General features: G+C 40.2%; 1 protein-coding gene across 2 annotated transcripts in view; it reads right to left on the bottom strand.

Annotated features, from left to right (window-relative positions):
* Window positions 1–15,391, bottom strand: part of gcn1 (GCN1 activator of EIF2AK4) — a 127,134-nt gene that overhangs the window by 85,182 nt on the left and 26,561 nt on the right. For both annotated transcript variants that reach the window (XM_072587104.1, XM_072587105.1), the window contains 7 exons: window positions 15,069–15,197; window positions 13,402–13,452; window positions 9,042–9,140; window positions 6,958–7,131; window positions 4,230–4,382; window positions 3,066–3,158; window positions 182–245 (listed from right to left, as the gene is read on the bottom strand). In XM_072587104.1, coding sequence (XP_072443205.1) covers window positions 182–245; window positions 3,066–3,158; window positions 4,230–4,382; window positions 6,958–7,131; window positions 9,042–9,140; window positions 13,402–13,452; window positions 15,069–15,197 — 763 coding nt within the window. The remainder of the gene's footprint in view (window positions 1–181; window positions 246–3,065; window positions 3,159–4,229; window positions 4,383–6,957; window positions 7,132–9,041; window positions 9,141–13,401; window positions 13,453–15,068; window positions 15,198–15,391) is intronic.

Below are 15,391 nucleotides of genomic sequence, written 5' to 3'. Positions count from 1 at the left end.
TGTGTGCGTATACATCGTGCCTGCTTTGGATGGAAGTAATTCACAGTTCCTTGAACATTTAGAAGTTCTGGACTTCTGTGTAGGAACACTCATTAACTTACTATCCAGCTACAGATATACAAACAGCTCACACTGGTGGACACAGAAGAATGCAACATGTGAAAGTGAAATTATTACGTACTGGCCCTTGATTTCTGGAAGGTCTAAAAGCAGTCTCTCAGTGAGTTGCAACACTGTGCAAAGAGCTGTGGAGCAAGGAAAAATAATCAATAATGTAAAATCAACACAGCTGCAAATACTTGGGTGCCCTCATGCATGAATCACACAAGGTTAGTATGCAGGCACAGTATGTAATTTGGAAAGCAAAGAACTAATTTATGACAAGGGGAGCTGAATACACAAGGAAGGAGGCTATTATCCAGTTATACAGAGTACTGGTGAGACAATCTAGAATACTGTACACATTAGTGATAACTATTTAAGAAATGAGATAAATACATTGGAAGCAGTTCAGAGGAGCTTTCTAGATACATACTTGGAATGGGTTGGTTGGTTTATGAGAAAAAGGTTAGACAGGCTGGGCCTGTATCGAGTGGCATTCAGAAGAGCAAGGTACAAATTCATGGAAACATACAAGATTGGCACAGCGGCTCAGTGGTTAGTACTGCTGCCTCACAGCACCAGGGTCCCAGGTTCAATTCCAGCCTTGGGTGACTGCCTGTGTGGAGTTTGCACACTGTCCCCGTGTCTGCGTGGGTTTCCTCAGGTCCTCCGGTTTCTTCCCACAGTCCAGGGTGAACATGGAGAGCCTTTTTTTTAAAAGGGTGGACAGGGAGAGTCTTTTTCAAAGTATGGTGATGGCAAGCATGAGGGAGCATAGTTTTAAATTGAGGGGTCATAGATATTGGACAGATGTCAGAGGTAGTTTATTTACTCAGAGAGTAGTAAGGGTATGGAATGCTTTGCCTGCAACGGTAGTAGATTCGCCAACTTTTAAGTACATTTAAGTCGTCATTGGACAAGCATATGGACATACATGGAATAGTGTAGTTTAGATGGGCTTTAGATTGGTATGATAGGTCGGCGCAACATCGAGGGCCTAAGGGCCTGTACTGTGCTGTAATGTTCTATGTTTGATGCGTGGATCCACAGATTCAATCAATAAGCACATCGACCTGGACCCAATATACCGACCACTGCAATGGAAAGCTGGAACTGACAACCGGAAGTGGCAGATTCAAACCACTACAAATGCAGGAGGAAAGATCACAGAAGCACTTCACAGGAGGCTCCCAAGCACTGAGGATGTCACCTAGACAGGGGACGAAACGTCTGCAATACGAACTCCCAGCTCGGCGAACAGAACCACAACAATGAGCACCCGAGCTACAAATCTTCTCACAAACTGGGAATCACTGCTTAAAAATCGGAGATTAGGCGAAAAGATAGTGGAGGTAGAATCCTTGAACAATTTTAAGGCAAAAATAGAAAGATTCTTATAAAGCAAGAGTTCAAAGATTATTGGGGTAGGCAGAATTCAGTTTTGAAGTTACAATCTGATCAGCCCTGATCTTTTTGAATGGCAGAGTAGGGATGAGGGGTTAAATGGTCTGCTCTTAATTCACACATTTGTATGTTTCATTTAGGCTGCAACTACTCTCTTGGAAATATGCATATAAAATATGTAGCTCTAATTTCAGAGAGTACTTTGGCGTACTTCAATTTGCACATTACTTATACCATTGAAGAAAGGTTTACCTCATTATGTTGTTTGAGGCAGTCAAAACAGGGAAACAAAAGGGGTACAAAGAAAGGTCTCAAAGGGAAGATAGGAGCTGCAAGGAGTTGAAAACAAATTTAATTTTTCTGAAAAGGAATGCTCACAATTAATTCCTTGTAAATTAACATAGTGTTTCTAGATTAAAGCTGCAGGAGCTGATGAGCTCCAATATGAGCCAAATGTGGATACTATCTGTTAAATACCTTGTGTGCACCCCGTAGGAGTTGCCCATTGAGAGTTTGCCCGTTACCTGCCATTAGTTTCATTACATTTCTCATCACTGATTTCAGTCATCATACCGTAGTGATTTATTTTCTAGTCTCAAATTCACTGTCTATCCCAAATGCACTGTAGTTTTTTTACCTGATCAGAAACATCATATGGACATATGTTTTGGAAGTCTAAAGGTCGAAGAGTGCCTGGTTGATGTGACATTCTCAAAGACAGCAAATCAGGTAAAAACCACTTTTTAAACTCATTAGTTCTCTAACTAAATTACTATTATAGAAGCGATACTCCATCAACATGCCTATTAGAATAGCTTTGAATGATTTTATGTTAGACTGTTGGGACTATTCAGTGTCAGTTTGAACATACGCTCCTATATTTACCAGCTTCTACTCTTGCAGAAGTTCAACAACACCTTCCAATTCTTACTTCATGTCAACCAGTTACAAGAACTTCAACACTCCATTAATGCCCAACCTACCCATAAATAAAACAATTTGATTGCATGACAACTCTACAAGCTTTTAAAACAGCATGCAAACTATTTCACCCTGATTACACAGGCAATCTCCCAGTAATAAACTGTACCCCTGTGTGGTGACACTATCAATTAACTCAGTATGATTTGCAACAATACAAATGCAAGTTGTTATTGTTATTTTCATGTGTTTGGACTGCTGGTTAAACAGAAATATGAATATGGCTCCTTCATAACTAAGAAATATGTTGGGCTGTGCAAAACCACCCTGTTATATTAAGTTATAGTTTCTGCAACTGTCTTTCAGCTTGCGTATCTGAGTAGTTTTGCAATGTGTCATTTTGCTGGATTCAGACAGAGAGAGAGAGAGAGAGAAGGGGATGGGTACAGCTCTTCTCAATTCACTTGAACACATGTTGGTTCCATTGTGGCATCACAATGGATTACTGAGGAGATGCTACCATGGTGGATCTGACTACTCATTTAATTGGCACAAACAGCAAAATATTAATACTGTTCAGAACTAACAGGACAGTGCAAGTAACTAAACATTGCTCATCATAAATTACAGGCACTCACCATCCTCAGAAGCAAGGGAAAGGAACTTTTCAGAGGCAAAAAATTGTTTCTTCTCATCTAGAACTAACGGCCAGAAAGTTGTCAACTTGGACTCTGGAAGTAAAGTTAACACAGCATAAATAACTTCCAGCTTAAAGCGATGTTCTTCTACAATTGTCTTCAATTACATTATCCTGACAAATGAAGTGCTGATTTAAAGATACCCAACATCCAGTGGAGTGGATTGTTAAGGTCCCTTTTCTATTTTACAATAAAATTTGGTTTCAGTAGCCCCAGTGTTAATCTTCTCTCTTTGCTTGATCGTTGATTCTTTGACCATTATGGGCACTTAAGTGTGTTACAGAAACAGAAGTGGACATGCTACTGAACAAAAAAACTCCTGAGGTGGTGACACAAACACAGTTGTTGCACAAAAGACCAAACATACGTAGTCACATCAATGGATTCCACTCCCTCAGTGGTGTGGGCAGCACGGTGGCAATGGTTGGTGCTGTGAGGCAACAGTGCTAGAGACCCAGGTTCAATTCCCGACTCAGGTGACTGACTGTGTGGAGTTTGCACGTTCTCCCCGTGTCTGCGTGGGGGTGCTCCGGTTTCCTCCCACAGTCCAAAGATGTGCAGGCCAGGTGAATTGGCCATGCTAAATTGCCTATAGTGTTAGGTAAAGGGGTAAATGTAGGGGAATGGGTGGGTTGCGCTTCGGTGGGTCGGTGTGGACTTGTTGGGCCGAAGGGCCTATTTCCACACTAAGTAATCTAATCTAATCTAATCTAAATTTGACTCTTCATCATTGCAGTATTAAGGGAGGCTGCAACTACTCTCTTGGAAATATGCAAATAAAATATGTAGCACAACATGAAGAAAAGCATGGGAACTCTGCCAATGCTCTGGTCAACATTTATGGTTCAACCAACATCATACAAATTGATTTCTATCAGTTCTGTTTCTGAAAGATGCTGTGTATCTCTACATTTAAACAGTGACTACACTTCAAAAAATAATATTGACTAAATCATTTTAGAACATGGTGGAGCTGTGAAATTGCTACATAAATGTAAATTCTTTGTTCAATATGAATTGTATCCAAAATAAACCACCTGTACAGAAAAAGGCTAGAATGCTAAATTCAGTTCTTGTGGTGCCAAAGATGAGGAATCTTCTTACCAACTGCTGTGTCCACTAAAGATAGTCTGCAGATCAGAACAGCAGCTGCAACACCTTCTGCTACGATGGGAATTTGGGTACTCTGTGAGGGCACCTTTTCGACAGTCTGCAGGAACAGCGGCAACAGTTCTAACGCTTGAAGTAAAGTGTCGCCTGATTGGGTGAAAAGATGATCACTCAACCGTGAATGAGAATGCAGTTGCTTATTTTATTTTTTTAAAGAACTATCAGACAGTGCAGGAGATCAGTGAAAATAACATGTTTAAGAAAACAATCCAAACCAACAGAAGGCACACACATAAATGCACCATAATGAGAAATATTACTAAACCATGTACACCTTTGTGACTTCAACTTTTAAATGAAGTTGAATTGTTATGCTCAAACAAAACAGCTTGAGAACCATTGAGAACAAATCTCTAGGAACTTGGTGTCTTTGAAAGGCTGTTGATTCCTTCTTCCCTTATTTGCACCAACATGTGAAAATCAATGTCTTCCAAAGATTTTGATGGAACTAAATAATCATGATCACTTCATAGGCCAGAGGAATATTAAGTGTAGCATTATTGTGCACACTTGAGTGCAGTAAGAAAGACTGAAGCAGCAAACAAAAAGGTTTGGTGAATAATTTGTTATCCATATAGTAATATGGCTACATTGAAGATTATGCACCAACATTTTTATAAAATGCTAAACAATGCCAGCTTAAGGCAAGAGGCCTATCCAATTGTGATAGTTTCTTCCATCACATTTTTGCAGGAGTAAAGTACTTGGCAATCTTGATATCTTTTTCACTTTTAAGAGGGCATAACTGTTATTTACTTGATTAGTAATTCAGAGTCCTAAAATAGTAACACAGAAAATGAACATAGAAATCCTTAAGGACTTAAATTCAGTTTACAAACCTAGAAATCAAAAGAAAAAAGTACTTTGAATGTTTTAGGCTTGTCATAAAAATGAACTTGGAACAAGACCTGCCATTCATACCTGGTCTGACATATACCACACCCACATTAATGTGACTTGACACTTCCCTTTCAGTAGCTTAGCAAGAAACTCAAGTTGCATGCCTATAATGGCTCAGTTGGCAGCACTCTCGCTTGCTTCTCAATGATTGTCGGATTCAGGTCCCACTCCAAGTTTTGATATTAAAATCGAGGCTTCAATGTAGCATGAGGAGGGCGGCATGGATGGTACTGTCATATTTTACGTAAGACGTTAAACAAAGGCCCTACTTCTTTCACAAGTGGATACTAATGCCTTCACAACACTATTTTGAACAGCAGGATTGTTAGTCCTGGTATCCCGATCAATATTTATTCCTTAATCTACATTACAAAAACAGCTCGGAAATTTCATTTTGCTGTCTGAATGTTTAGGGTGCACACATTGGCTAGAACATTGGCTATGTTTCAAAAGTATTTCAGTGGATATTGATAAAAGGTCGAAAAAGATGTTATACAAATGTAATAAAGCTACAAACAAAAAGGCATACAACTATTAGGGCAACAAGAGATAGAAACAAATGCTATCCTAAGTTAGAAAGTTCATTAAAGTTCCAAGTTATGAAATTGATAACTGCTCATTAATGAGTACAGTAACCTGTGCTTCAACTATATGTTCTGTCTGAAGGGTCAGTGGAAAGCCTGAGATTCTATATTCCACCTTAACGTGTTAAAACTTGTACCATATTCACACAATTGAGCGATTTGGGAAGCAGTGTTACAGCAACCTGCACCATTTGTGCCGCATTAAATAAAGATTTTTTTTGGCATCACTAGCAAGGTCAGCATTTCTGTTCATCCATAAAAGTTCTTGAACTTAACTACTTCTTGGGCCATTTTAGGGGGCAGTTAAGAATCAACCACATTGCCGTGGACCTTGACTCACATAGTAAAGATTGCCAGATAGGTTTGTTTTCCCACAAGTTCTATGGTCATCAATACGACCACTCGCCTTTGAGATTTTACTACTCAAATTTAAATTCCAGCAACTGGCGTGGTAGAATTTGAACCCATGCCCCTGGGGCATTAGCCTGGGCCTCTGGATTATCAGTCCAGTACTATTACTACTAGTCACCATCTCTCCACAGTACAGATGGAGCTAAGGAAGCTATAATTCTCATCCAGAAGGGGATTGGGTCATTGGTCCACTCTGGTCACTGAAGCCTGGTTTTCGGAACTGGTTTCCAGATTCTGCAGGGCTCTCCATGCTATTACTTGGCAGTGTATCTCAGTTAAGTGTATTTAAGCTCAGAGCCTCATTAAGTGCTGTCAGGCTCTGGTTGAGGCTAGAGAATCGAGTTTATAACGTCCTCCTTAGTGCCTGTTGATGTGAAAATAGAGAACGATTTCTACAGCCACAAGCAACTGTACAGAGGGTAGCACATCATCACTTGCTGTAAAAAAAAATCCATCAAGTTCTTTCATGTCACTTAGGAAAGGAAACTCCATACCCACAGCAATGTGACTGACTCTTAACTGCTTTCTGAAATGACCAAGCAAATGACTTAGTTCAATGGCAATTTGTGAAGGGCAGCAAATGCTGGCAGTGCAGGCTATGCCAAAGATTATAAAGACCATACAGACAATATAATTGTTGAGCACAAAATCACTTTAGACTCGACTACTGAACCCAGAAAAGGATTTCCAACCATCACATTATCAGGAGACATCAAGTGGCACCAACAGATGCAAACAAAAAGATTTTTTTATGCAACTATACTCACCACGGAATGAGACTAGCATACATTGCAGGTAAGCGTGTCTGATGGCAGACGTTGAGGTTTTCAGAGTGAAAGCCTTCTTGAACCATTCTATCAGTTTCTTGGGAATCTCAGTTGTGAACTTGCTGCACCAGAGTGCAAGGATGGAGATGGCATGAAGCAAAGTGCCCTCATGAACTTCAGGAAAACATAGACCATGTTGTAAATATAAGCTCAGATACATTAGATAGACTCTCCTACACTTAGAAAATCTATAACAGTTGCAAAGTCTATTCAACATTCCTGAAATGACTCCAAGGCTTTGAACTTCACTATCCAATAAAAATACCCATTCTAAAGTTTAAAATATTCAAGGCGAGATTCCTGACATCAGCCCTATACATTTTTCAGTTTGAAATCACACTCCTATCCTACTTGCTTCTCACGCGTCAGTCACCCAAGGGAGTTAGAGTGGAGTCTTCCATTTTTAAAAAAATCCCTTTTCAATAAGTCAAGGCAGTAGAAAAGCATGGCAGACAGACAGAGAGGATCTCAAATTTATTTCTTGAATTCTACGCTGCTCCACTGATGAAACCCAAGATACATGACGAGAAACTACTGCAGCAATGTATGCTTATGCAGAATGGTCACTAGAGAGAGACACAAACCAAGAAATGTAATCACATTATGTTTAGAATTGAAAATATATCGTTTGATACTTTATCGTTTCTTTGACTCTTTTGATTTGCAGAGAAATATAACTTCGTCAACAGGAACAGTTTATGAATTCTTCTGTACCAACTACCACTGGGCACTTTGTTGTCCATATTGGATTCTCTCCCTTTACTTCTAGTTTCTTTCAAGCCCCAATCCTATCTTCACAGTGGGGCAAACTACAGTAGAAGCGCATGCCTTAAGAGTTGACTATTTACTACAAATACCTTCATGTTCTAATGCTGTATGTGATAAGGAGCGTGGATTATGATTATCTGCAGATTTCTTTTGTGGAGAAAGTTCTTGGCCAACACATTTATGATCAATGCATTGCAAAATCACACATACAAAGCATTCAGCTTAATGTTGGTCACATCACACTGCAGAAAGGACACATGTGGATTGTACAGTGTCAAAAGAATAAAAACATAATTCACCCCAAATTACAAGGTGAGGAACTGTTGGGAATAATTAAACAAGCCACGAGCCACAAAATCTAAAGAATCACAATCAAACCAAAGTACTTCAGATAATGACATGATTCATCACCAAGATAAAAATAGAACATTGTTTGGAAGTCAAACGCATAGCACCAGAGGAAATAACTTTAAATTATTGAGGAAGAAATGTAAAAAAACATAGCCACCTGTTTCTATTCAGTCTCTCAAGCTTCTTCCATTACACTGTTTGACCATGATTGATCTGCATACTCCTCAATAATCTAACCCAACAAACAGACCTCATTTTTGAGATTTTCAGTGGTTTCTCCCAAACCACCAGCCTCAACCTCACTTTGGGCGAGTGAGTTCTTCTCCTGACATATCCAGTACTCCTGATGTGGAGTGTTTGCTGATTTTACTCCTGAACAGCCTGGCTATAATTATAAAGGTGACCGATAGTTCAGGGGTTCTTATTACAGAAGGAATAATTTCTCTTTCTATTCAGCCTCTCCATTTTTCAGCTTAGGCACCTCAAGCAGATCTTTGCGCAAGAAAGTATTGACAGAGGAACCTCGATTAACCAAATATCGGAATATCTGGCAAGATTTCAAGGTGCTGATGCTTGGCTAAACTATGGTATCCAGCATTTGATTATCCGGAATTTGAGCAACGGAACGAAATATTCCCCACCTGTGTCCTTCAGATAATCGAAGTTCCTCTGTATATGAAATAATGAGCAACACACTACGGAATAATATGCAACAGATAAGAATGGAGGAAAATACTGATGCATTCAAACTTAAGTTGGACTCTGAGCTACTAGTTTTAGGACATCAGAGGGGTGAGCTGAGGCATTCTTTTATCCCAAACTGTTCTTGCAAGTAAAAAGGATGCAAAAATTATTTTGCCAAATTTATAACAGCATTTGAGATTTAGAGAACTGAAGCCACTCACCTTCTTGTTGCAGGAAGGGGATGAAGAGCTCAGCGACTGTACCACTCAGGGTTTGACTTGAAATACCACCGACTGTATGGTGACTGCAGCTTCCAATGCCTGTGCAGAAGAACAACGTTTAATGAACACAACTCTACACATTCTGACAATACATGGAATATACAACACCTAACATACATTTTTAGACAAAACATTTGTGTTAAGAGCACAATATCTGCTGCCTTTATATTCAACATCCTATATGTTAAGGCCCCTAAGGAGCATATCATTCTGAAAAAAATGTTAAGAGATTCAAAAGCAACTGTGGATTGCAACAGGGGATACTGGAAGTCCATGCACAAAGGCAGGGAGTTCTCAGCTGACAGCAGCATTTACATTATAAAGGCTCTTTGGATCAAACAATTTTATTTATAAGTGTATACCTTCATGTGATGTGAGCTTCAGTGGCTGAACCAGCATTTACTGCCCATCCTGAAATACCCTAAGGAGGTGGCAGTGAGCTTCTTTTTTTGAACCACTGCAGTCCATGTGCGTGCAGGCACTCACAACATATTATTAGGGAGGGAGTTCCCGAATTTTGATCCAGTGATACTGAAAGAACGGTTTTATATTTCCAAACCAGAACATTAAGTGGCTTGGAGGGAACATACAGGTGGTGGTTTCCAATGCATCTGCTGTCCTTGACCGTCTAGATGGAAGCGTGGGGGGTGGGGGTGGTGTGTGTGTGTGTGTGTGTGTGTTGGGAAGGAGCTCTCAAAGAAACTTTGGTAAATTTCTGCATTACATCTTGTAATGGTTGCTGCCACTGAGCATCAGCAGTGGAGGGAATTAAGTGCTGCTTTGCTATAGATGGTGTCAAATTTCTTGTGTTGGAGTTGCACTCATCCAAGCAAAGGAGGAGAATTCCATCACATTCCTGATTTATGCCTTAGATGATGGATAGGCATTTGGAATTCAAGAGTAAGTTATTCGCTGCAGGGATCCTACACTATGACCTGCTCTTGCAGCCAATATTTATATGGTGAGTCCAGTTCAGTTTCTGGTCAATGCAGTATCCAGGATGTTGATAGTGGGTGAATTCAGCAAAGGCAATGCCACTGAATGTCAAGGATCAATGATTAGAATATTTGTTGCAGGTGGCCAATGCCCAGCATTGTGCACACAAATGATACTTGCCATATGACAGCCAAGCCTAAATTTTGCCCAGGTCTTATTGCATTTGAATCTGAACTGCTTCAGTACTTGAAGGTCATGAATGGTCCTGAACACTGTGCAATCATGTGCAACCATCCCCATCCTGATCTTATGATGAAGGGAAGGTTATTGATGGAGTAGCTGAAGATGGTTGAGACTAGGACACCCTGAGGAACTCCCTACTGAGATGTTCTGGAGCTGAGGAAAATGGCTTCCAACAACAACAATAACCAGCTTCCTTTGAGCTCAGTATGATTCAAACCAACAAAGAGCTTCCTCACTAATTCTCACGGATTCCAATTTTGCTAGGACTCTTTGTTGTCACACTTAGTCAAATCTGGCCTTAGAATCATAGTATCTCTACAGTGTGGGAAGAGACCCTTCAGCCCAACAAGTCCACAATGGCCCTCTGAAGAGTATCCCACCCAGACCCATTCCCCTACCCTATTATTCTACATTTCCCCCCAACTAAGGCACGTAACCTACACGTTCCTGAACACCATGGGCAATTTAGCACAGCCAATTCACCTGACCTGCACATCTTTGGACTGTGGGTGGAAATCAGAGCACCCAGAGGAAACCCACACAGACACAGGGAGAATGTCTGTGTGGAGTTTGCATAGTCGCCCGAGGCTGGAATCGAACCAGAGTGTCCGTGGCACTGTGAGATAGCAGTGCTAACCACTGAGCCACCATGCCACCTCCGTAGCCTTGATCGCACCTCTGGAGTTCAGCTCTTTAACTGCTTTGAACCAAAGCTGGAATGGGGTCAGGAGTGAAGTAAACTGTCAGTGAATAGATTATTGTTAAGTAAGTGCTGTTTTATAGCACTGTTGCCACCCAGTTCCATCACTTTACTTATGATTGAGAGGGGACTGATGGGGTGGTAGTTGGATTTGCTCTGCTTTGTGTGGATAATTATCTGCATCGCCGAGATGTCGCCACTGCTGTAGCTGTAATGGAACAACTTGGCTAGGGGTGTGACAAATTTTGGAGCACAAGCCTTCAGTAGCATTTTGTCAGAATGATGTCAAGGCCCAAGGCCTTTCCTGTTGTCAATACCTTTAATCATTTCTTGATTTCACATGGAGCGATAGTCCTACATCTATGATGCTATTGATTTCTGGAGGAGGCCAAGATTCACTCAGCATTTCAGGTTGAAGATGGATGCCTTTTCTTTTGCACTGACATGCCGGGCTCCTCCAGCATTGAAGGTGGGGAAATTTATACAGCCTCTTCCTCCAGTGAGTTATTTAAATGCCCATCTCCATCCTGATGTGGATACATCAAGACTGCAGAGCTTCGATTCTGAGGAAGGGTCACTTGACCTGAAATGTCAACTCTGATTTCTCTCCATCGATGCTATCAGACCAATTGAGCTTTTCCAGCAATTTGTTTTTTGTTCTGATCTAATTGGTCAGTTGTGGAATTGCTCAACCATGTCTATCATTTACTGCTTATGCTGCTTGGTATGCAAACTGCCAAATTGCAACTTCTCCTGGCCTGTCCTTCTGCACACTATATTGAACCAGGGATAATCCCATGTTGATGGCAATGGCAGAATGTGAGATATGCTAGGCATCATGTTACAAATTGTGATTGAGTCCAATTCTACTGATGATGGTCCACAGCATCTCATGGATGCCCAGTCTTGAATTGCTGGATCTGATTGAAATCTATCCCATTTAGCAGTGGTAGTGCTATGCATGACGGACAACAGCCACTGTGTGAAGACTGAACTTAGTCTTCACAAGATCTGTGCAGTAATAACTCCTACTGATACAGATGCACTTGTGGCAGGTAGACTGGGGAGGATGAGGTTAAGTAATATTTCTCTCCCTCTCATGTTGGTTCCATCACTGCTGCTACGTACCCAGTTCAGCAGCCATGTCTTTTAGAACTCAACCAGTTTGGTCAAAAGTAATGCTGCTAAGTCACACCTGGTGATGTAGCCTCCATCCAGAGTATGGATGTATGCCTTTGGAACCTTCATTTCCTCCTCCAAATAGTGTTCAACATAAATATCATCCAGGGTGGAGGGAAATCAGCAAGAAGATTCCTTGCCCATGTTTCACCTAATACCATGAGACTTCATGTGGTCCAGAGTCAACATTGAGGACTCCCAACTCCTTCCCACTTTATACCACTGTGCCATCACCTCTGATGGTTCGTCCTGCTGATGGGACGGGACATGCCCAGGGATGGTGGTGGTGCTGTCACAAGTACTACCTAAAAGGTACAACTGTATAGTATGATGATGTCAGTCTACGAGATAGCTACAATTTTGACATTAGTCCCCAGGTGAGGAGGACTTTGCAGGGTTGACTAGGCTGAATTGGCTATTGTTGTTTCTGGTACTGGGACAATGCCAGGTGATCTGTCTGTTGTTGAGACTTTTTAGTGCTGGATTCTAGGCCATTTCAGAGGACAGTGAAGACCAACCATATTGCTATGAACCTGAAATCACTTTCAGGACAGGTAACAACAACAAATTTCTTTCCCCAAAAGACATTAAGTAAACTAGATGGATTGACAATGGTTCCATGGTCATCATTAGACTTTTAATCCCAGACTTGCTTTAGAATTCAAATTACACCACCTGCTGAACCCTGATCCACAGAGCATTACTTGGCCTTCTGGGTTACGAGAAACAAGACCACTACATCATCTCCTCTCTCTTTCTCAAACGCTCATAATGAGTTCTAAAATAATATAACAATTAAACAAAAGGCTTGAATAAATTATGCAAAGTTTTTACAAAATGTTAACAGGAAGAATAACATCTTAAAACTAAACTAACAATTCAGGTTACTGACAGATTTGCCAGCATTTCATTGTTAGTACTCAGCAGGCTGAGACTTCGAAAGGTAGACCACAGCACTCACATTAGTGCCTCCTTGGTGTTGACAGAAAGCATTGCCTGCAGAGGTAAGTTGAACTCAAACTAATTTGTGAAAGAACCTTGGATAAAAATTTGCTCTGTACTCTCAGTGCAACAGAATTCTGAACTACTCTATTTGACTTCTATGTAGTTATGCACAAAAACACTCCAATTCAGGAAACAACGTCTCAGCAATATGTCCATTTTCTTCTACAATTACTAGAAACTGTATGCACAGGTTTCTGGTTTTCTTCAATTTTATTTCAAGTGATTTAAATCACCAACCTGACAGCACACTTATCTTCTGTGATACAGCAGTCAGCTTGCCCTCAGAACCTAGAGGAAAATATAAATGACAGTGAGAAGTTAGCAGCCATTACCAAGTATCTGTTCAATAAATATACATTTATAGAAGGCATTTAACAACCCAGAGGCCCAAGGTAATTAGTGAAGAATAAACTATTTTTGAAATGTAATCATGGCTCTAATGTCAGAAAATGCAGCAGCCAATTGTACAAACAATACCACAGCCAGCAATGTGATGAATGAACATGCAAACTGTTTGAGATTGTATTCAAGACACCAAAATAATTCTCTTGCTCCTCTCCACATATTACATTAGAATCTTTCACATCCACCTGAGGCGCAGGCATGATCTCACCCAGTTGTTACATCATACATTCAAGATATAGAATGCTTGTGTGTCTTCTCTGAGTGCCGAATTACAAGTTTCTCGCCAAATGCCCTCACACAGAATAGAAAACTGAAGATATCTGGAAATACTCTATCCAAAAAATTCTTCTTTCACTACCTGCAAACACAGGATACATTTTGTACGCAAGCAGATACACAGTGACATTCATTACCACTGGTAACATAATATACTTCATGGGCACAGACAACTTTGAATAAGAAGTTGTGTAATGAAGTGCATCGAGAAAGTGAGGAATTATCAGGGCCGTGTTAGGGAAAATACTGAGGGTGGAATGATATGGTTCTGCATGTTGTGTATGGTCATGAAGTGGAGGGGCAGCCGTCGTTGAAGTTGATTTTTAAAAAAAATTGCAAGAGTATTGGAATAATGACAAATTGGGGATGTACAAAATTTTAAAATGGTGTTAGTGTGCAGAAAACAGTGAAATAACCCACACACTGGAGTCAAAATATCAAAGACAACATTAGAAGGAATAGTAGACAAGAAATATTATAGCAAAAAGAAGAAAGGAAAAGGTCTTCAAAAATGCAGAATAAGTAGAGACTAAAGGAAAGAAATGGGAGGGCAAAAAAAAGGCAAAAACGAGCAACTTGCATTTAAAAAAAGAGACACCATGGGAAACTGCATGACAGAGTTTAAAATAAAACAAGAACAGGACTTGCAAAAACAAGGTGGTGACTGGGTTTGAAAATGGCAGGAATCAAAAAGTGAACTCGAAAGGAGTTCGATGAAACATATGATAAAATAAAGTACCACAGATTTGGATGTTTAAGAAAATAAATGGAGAAAGATATAGGCAGAATTGAGAATCAGGATTGAAAGTCTTGTACAGTGTTGCAAGACAAAAGGTAGTAAGGGATAAAACTGAGAAAAACAAACACAGATAGCAACAGAAATAAGGTGAATGATAACCCAAGCCCAGAAGCAGTAAGGCCAGAAAATCTTACTGGAAAAGAATTCAGCTGGACCTGAGCCCTTAGGCACGTTATGTTGAGAGCACCGTTATCACATGACCCTTTTGCGGCAATAAATGGTGCAAGGAATTTTGTGCTATTACAGCAGCACCTAACTATCATGTCAAATTAGACAGCCAAAATTAGTCTTACATTAAAATGAATGAGAAGGGACAAATGTGACATAAATAGCATAAGCGTTACTTCCCTTGTCAGGCACATACGCCTAGATAAAAATGCGCACACATTCAAAATTTCCTGGATTTCTGTTCCAAAAGACGTACCCCCAAGAATGGCAAAGAGATGTCTGACAAGAGATTCAGCAGCCGTCTGATCACTGCATTGATGGGTTAAGTTACGTAAAGCTGTAACAGCCTCGTCCATCAGTTGTGCATTGTTAGACTTCAATTGGCCTGTGGTAGGGAAAAGAAAGTAGTAAACCGGGATAATCAAATTGAAACAAATTTCCTGCAACAATCCAATGCTATAATTTAAAAAAAAATGCTTGTCTAATTAATTTATCCCTTTATGATTTAAAAAATATTTGGACAATGATCCAGAAATATACAAAATAATTACAAACAGATCACAATTAAATTTAACAATG

This window comes from Chiloscyllium punctatum, chromosome 17 (assembly GCF_047496795.1).
Source record: "Chiloscyllium punctatum isolate Juve2018m chromosome 17, sChiPun1.3, whole genome shotgun sequence".
In the NCBI taxonomy this organism is placed as follows: domain Eukaryota; kingdom Metazoa; phylum Chordata; class Chondrichthyes; order Orectolobiformes; family Hemiscylliidae; genus Chiloscyllium; species Chiloscyllium punctatum.
This window is presented reverse-complemented; position numbering and strand designations above follow the sequence as displayed.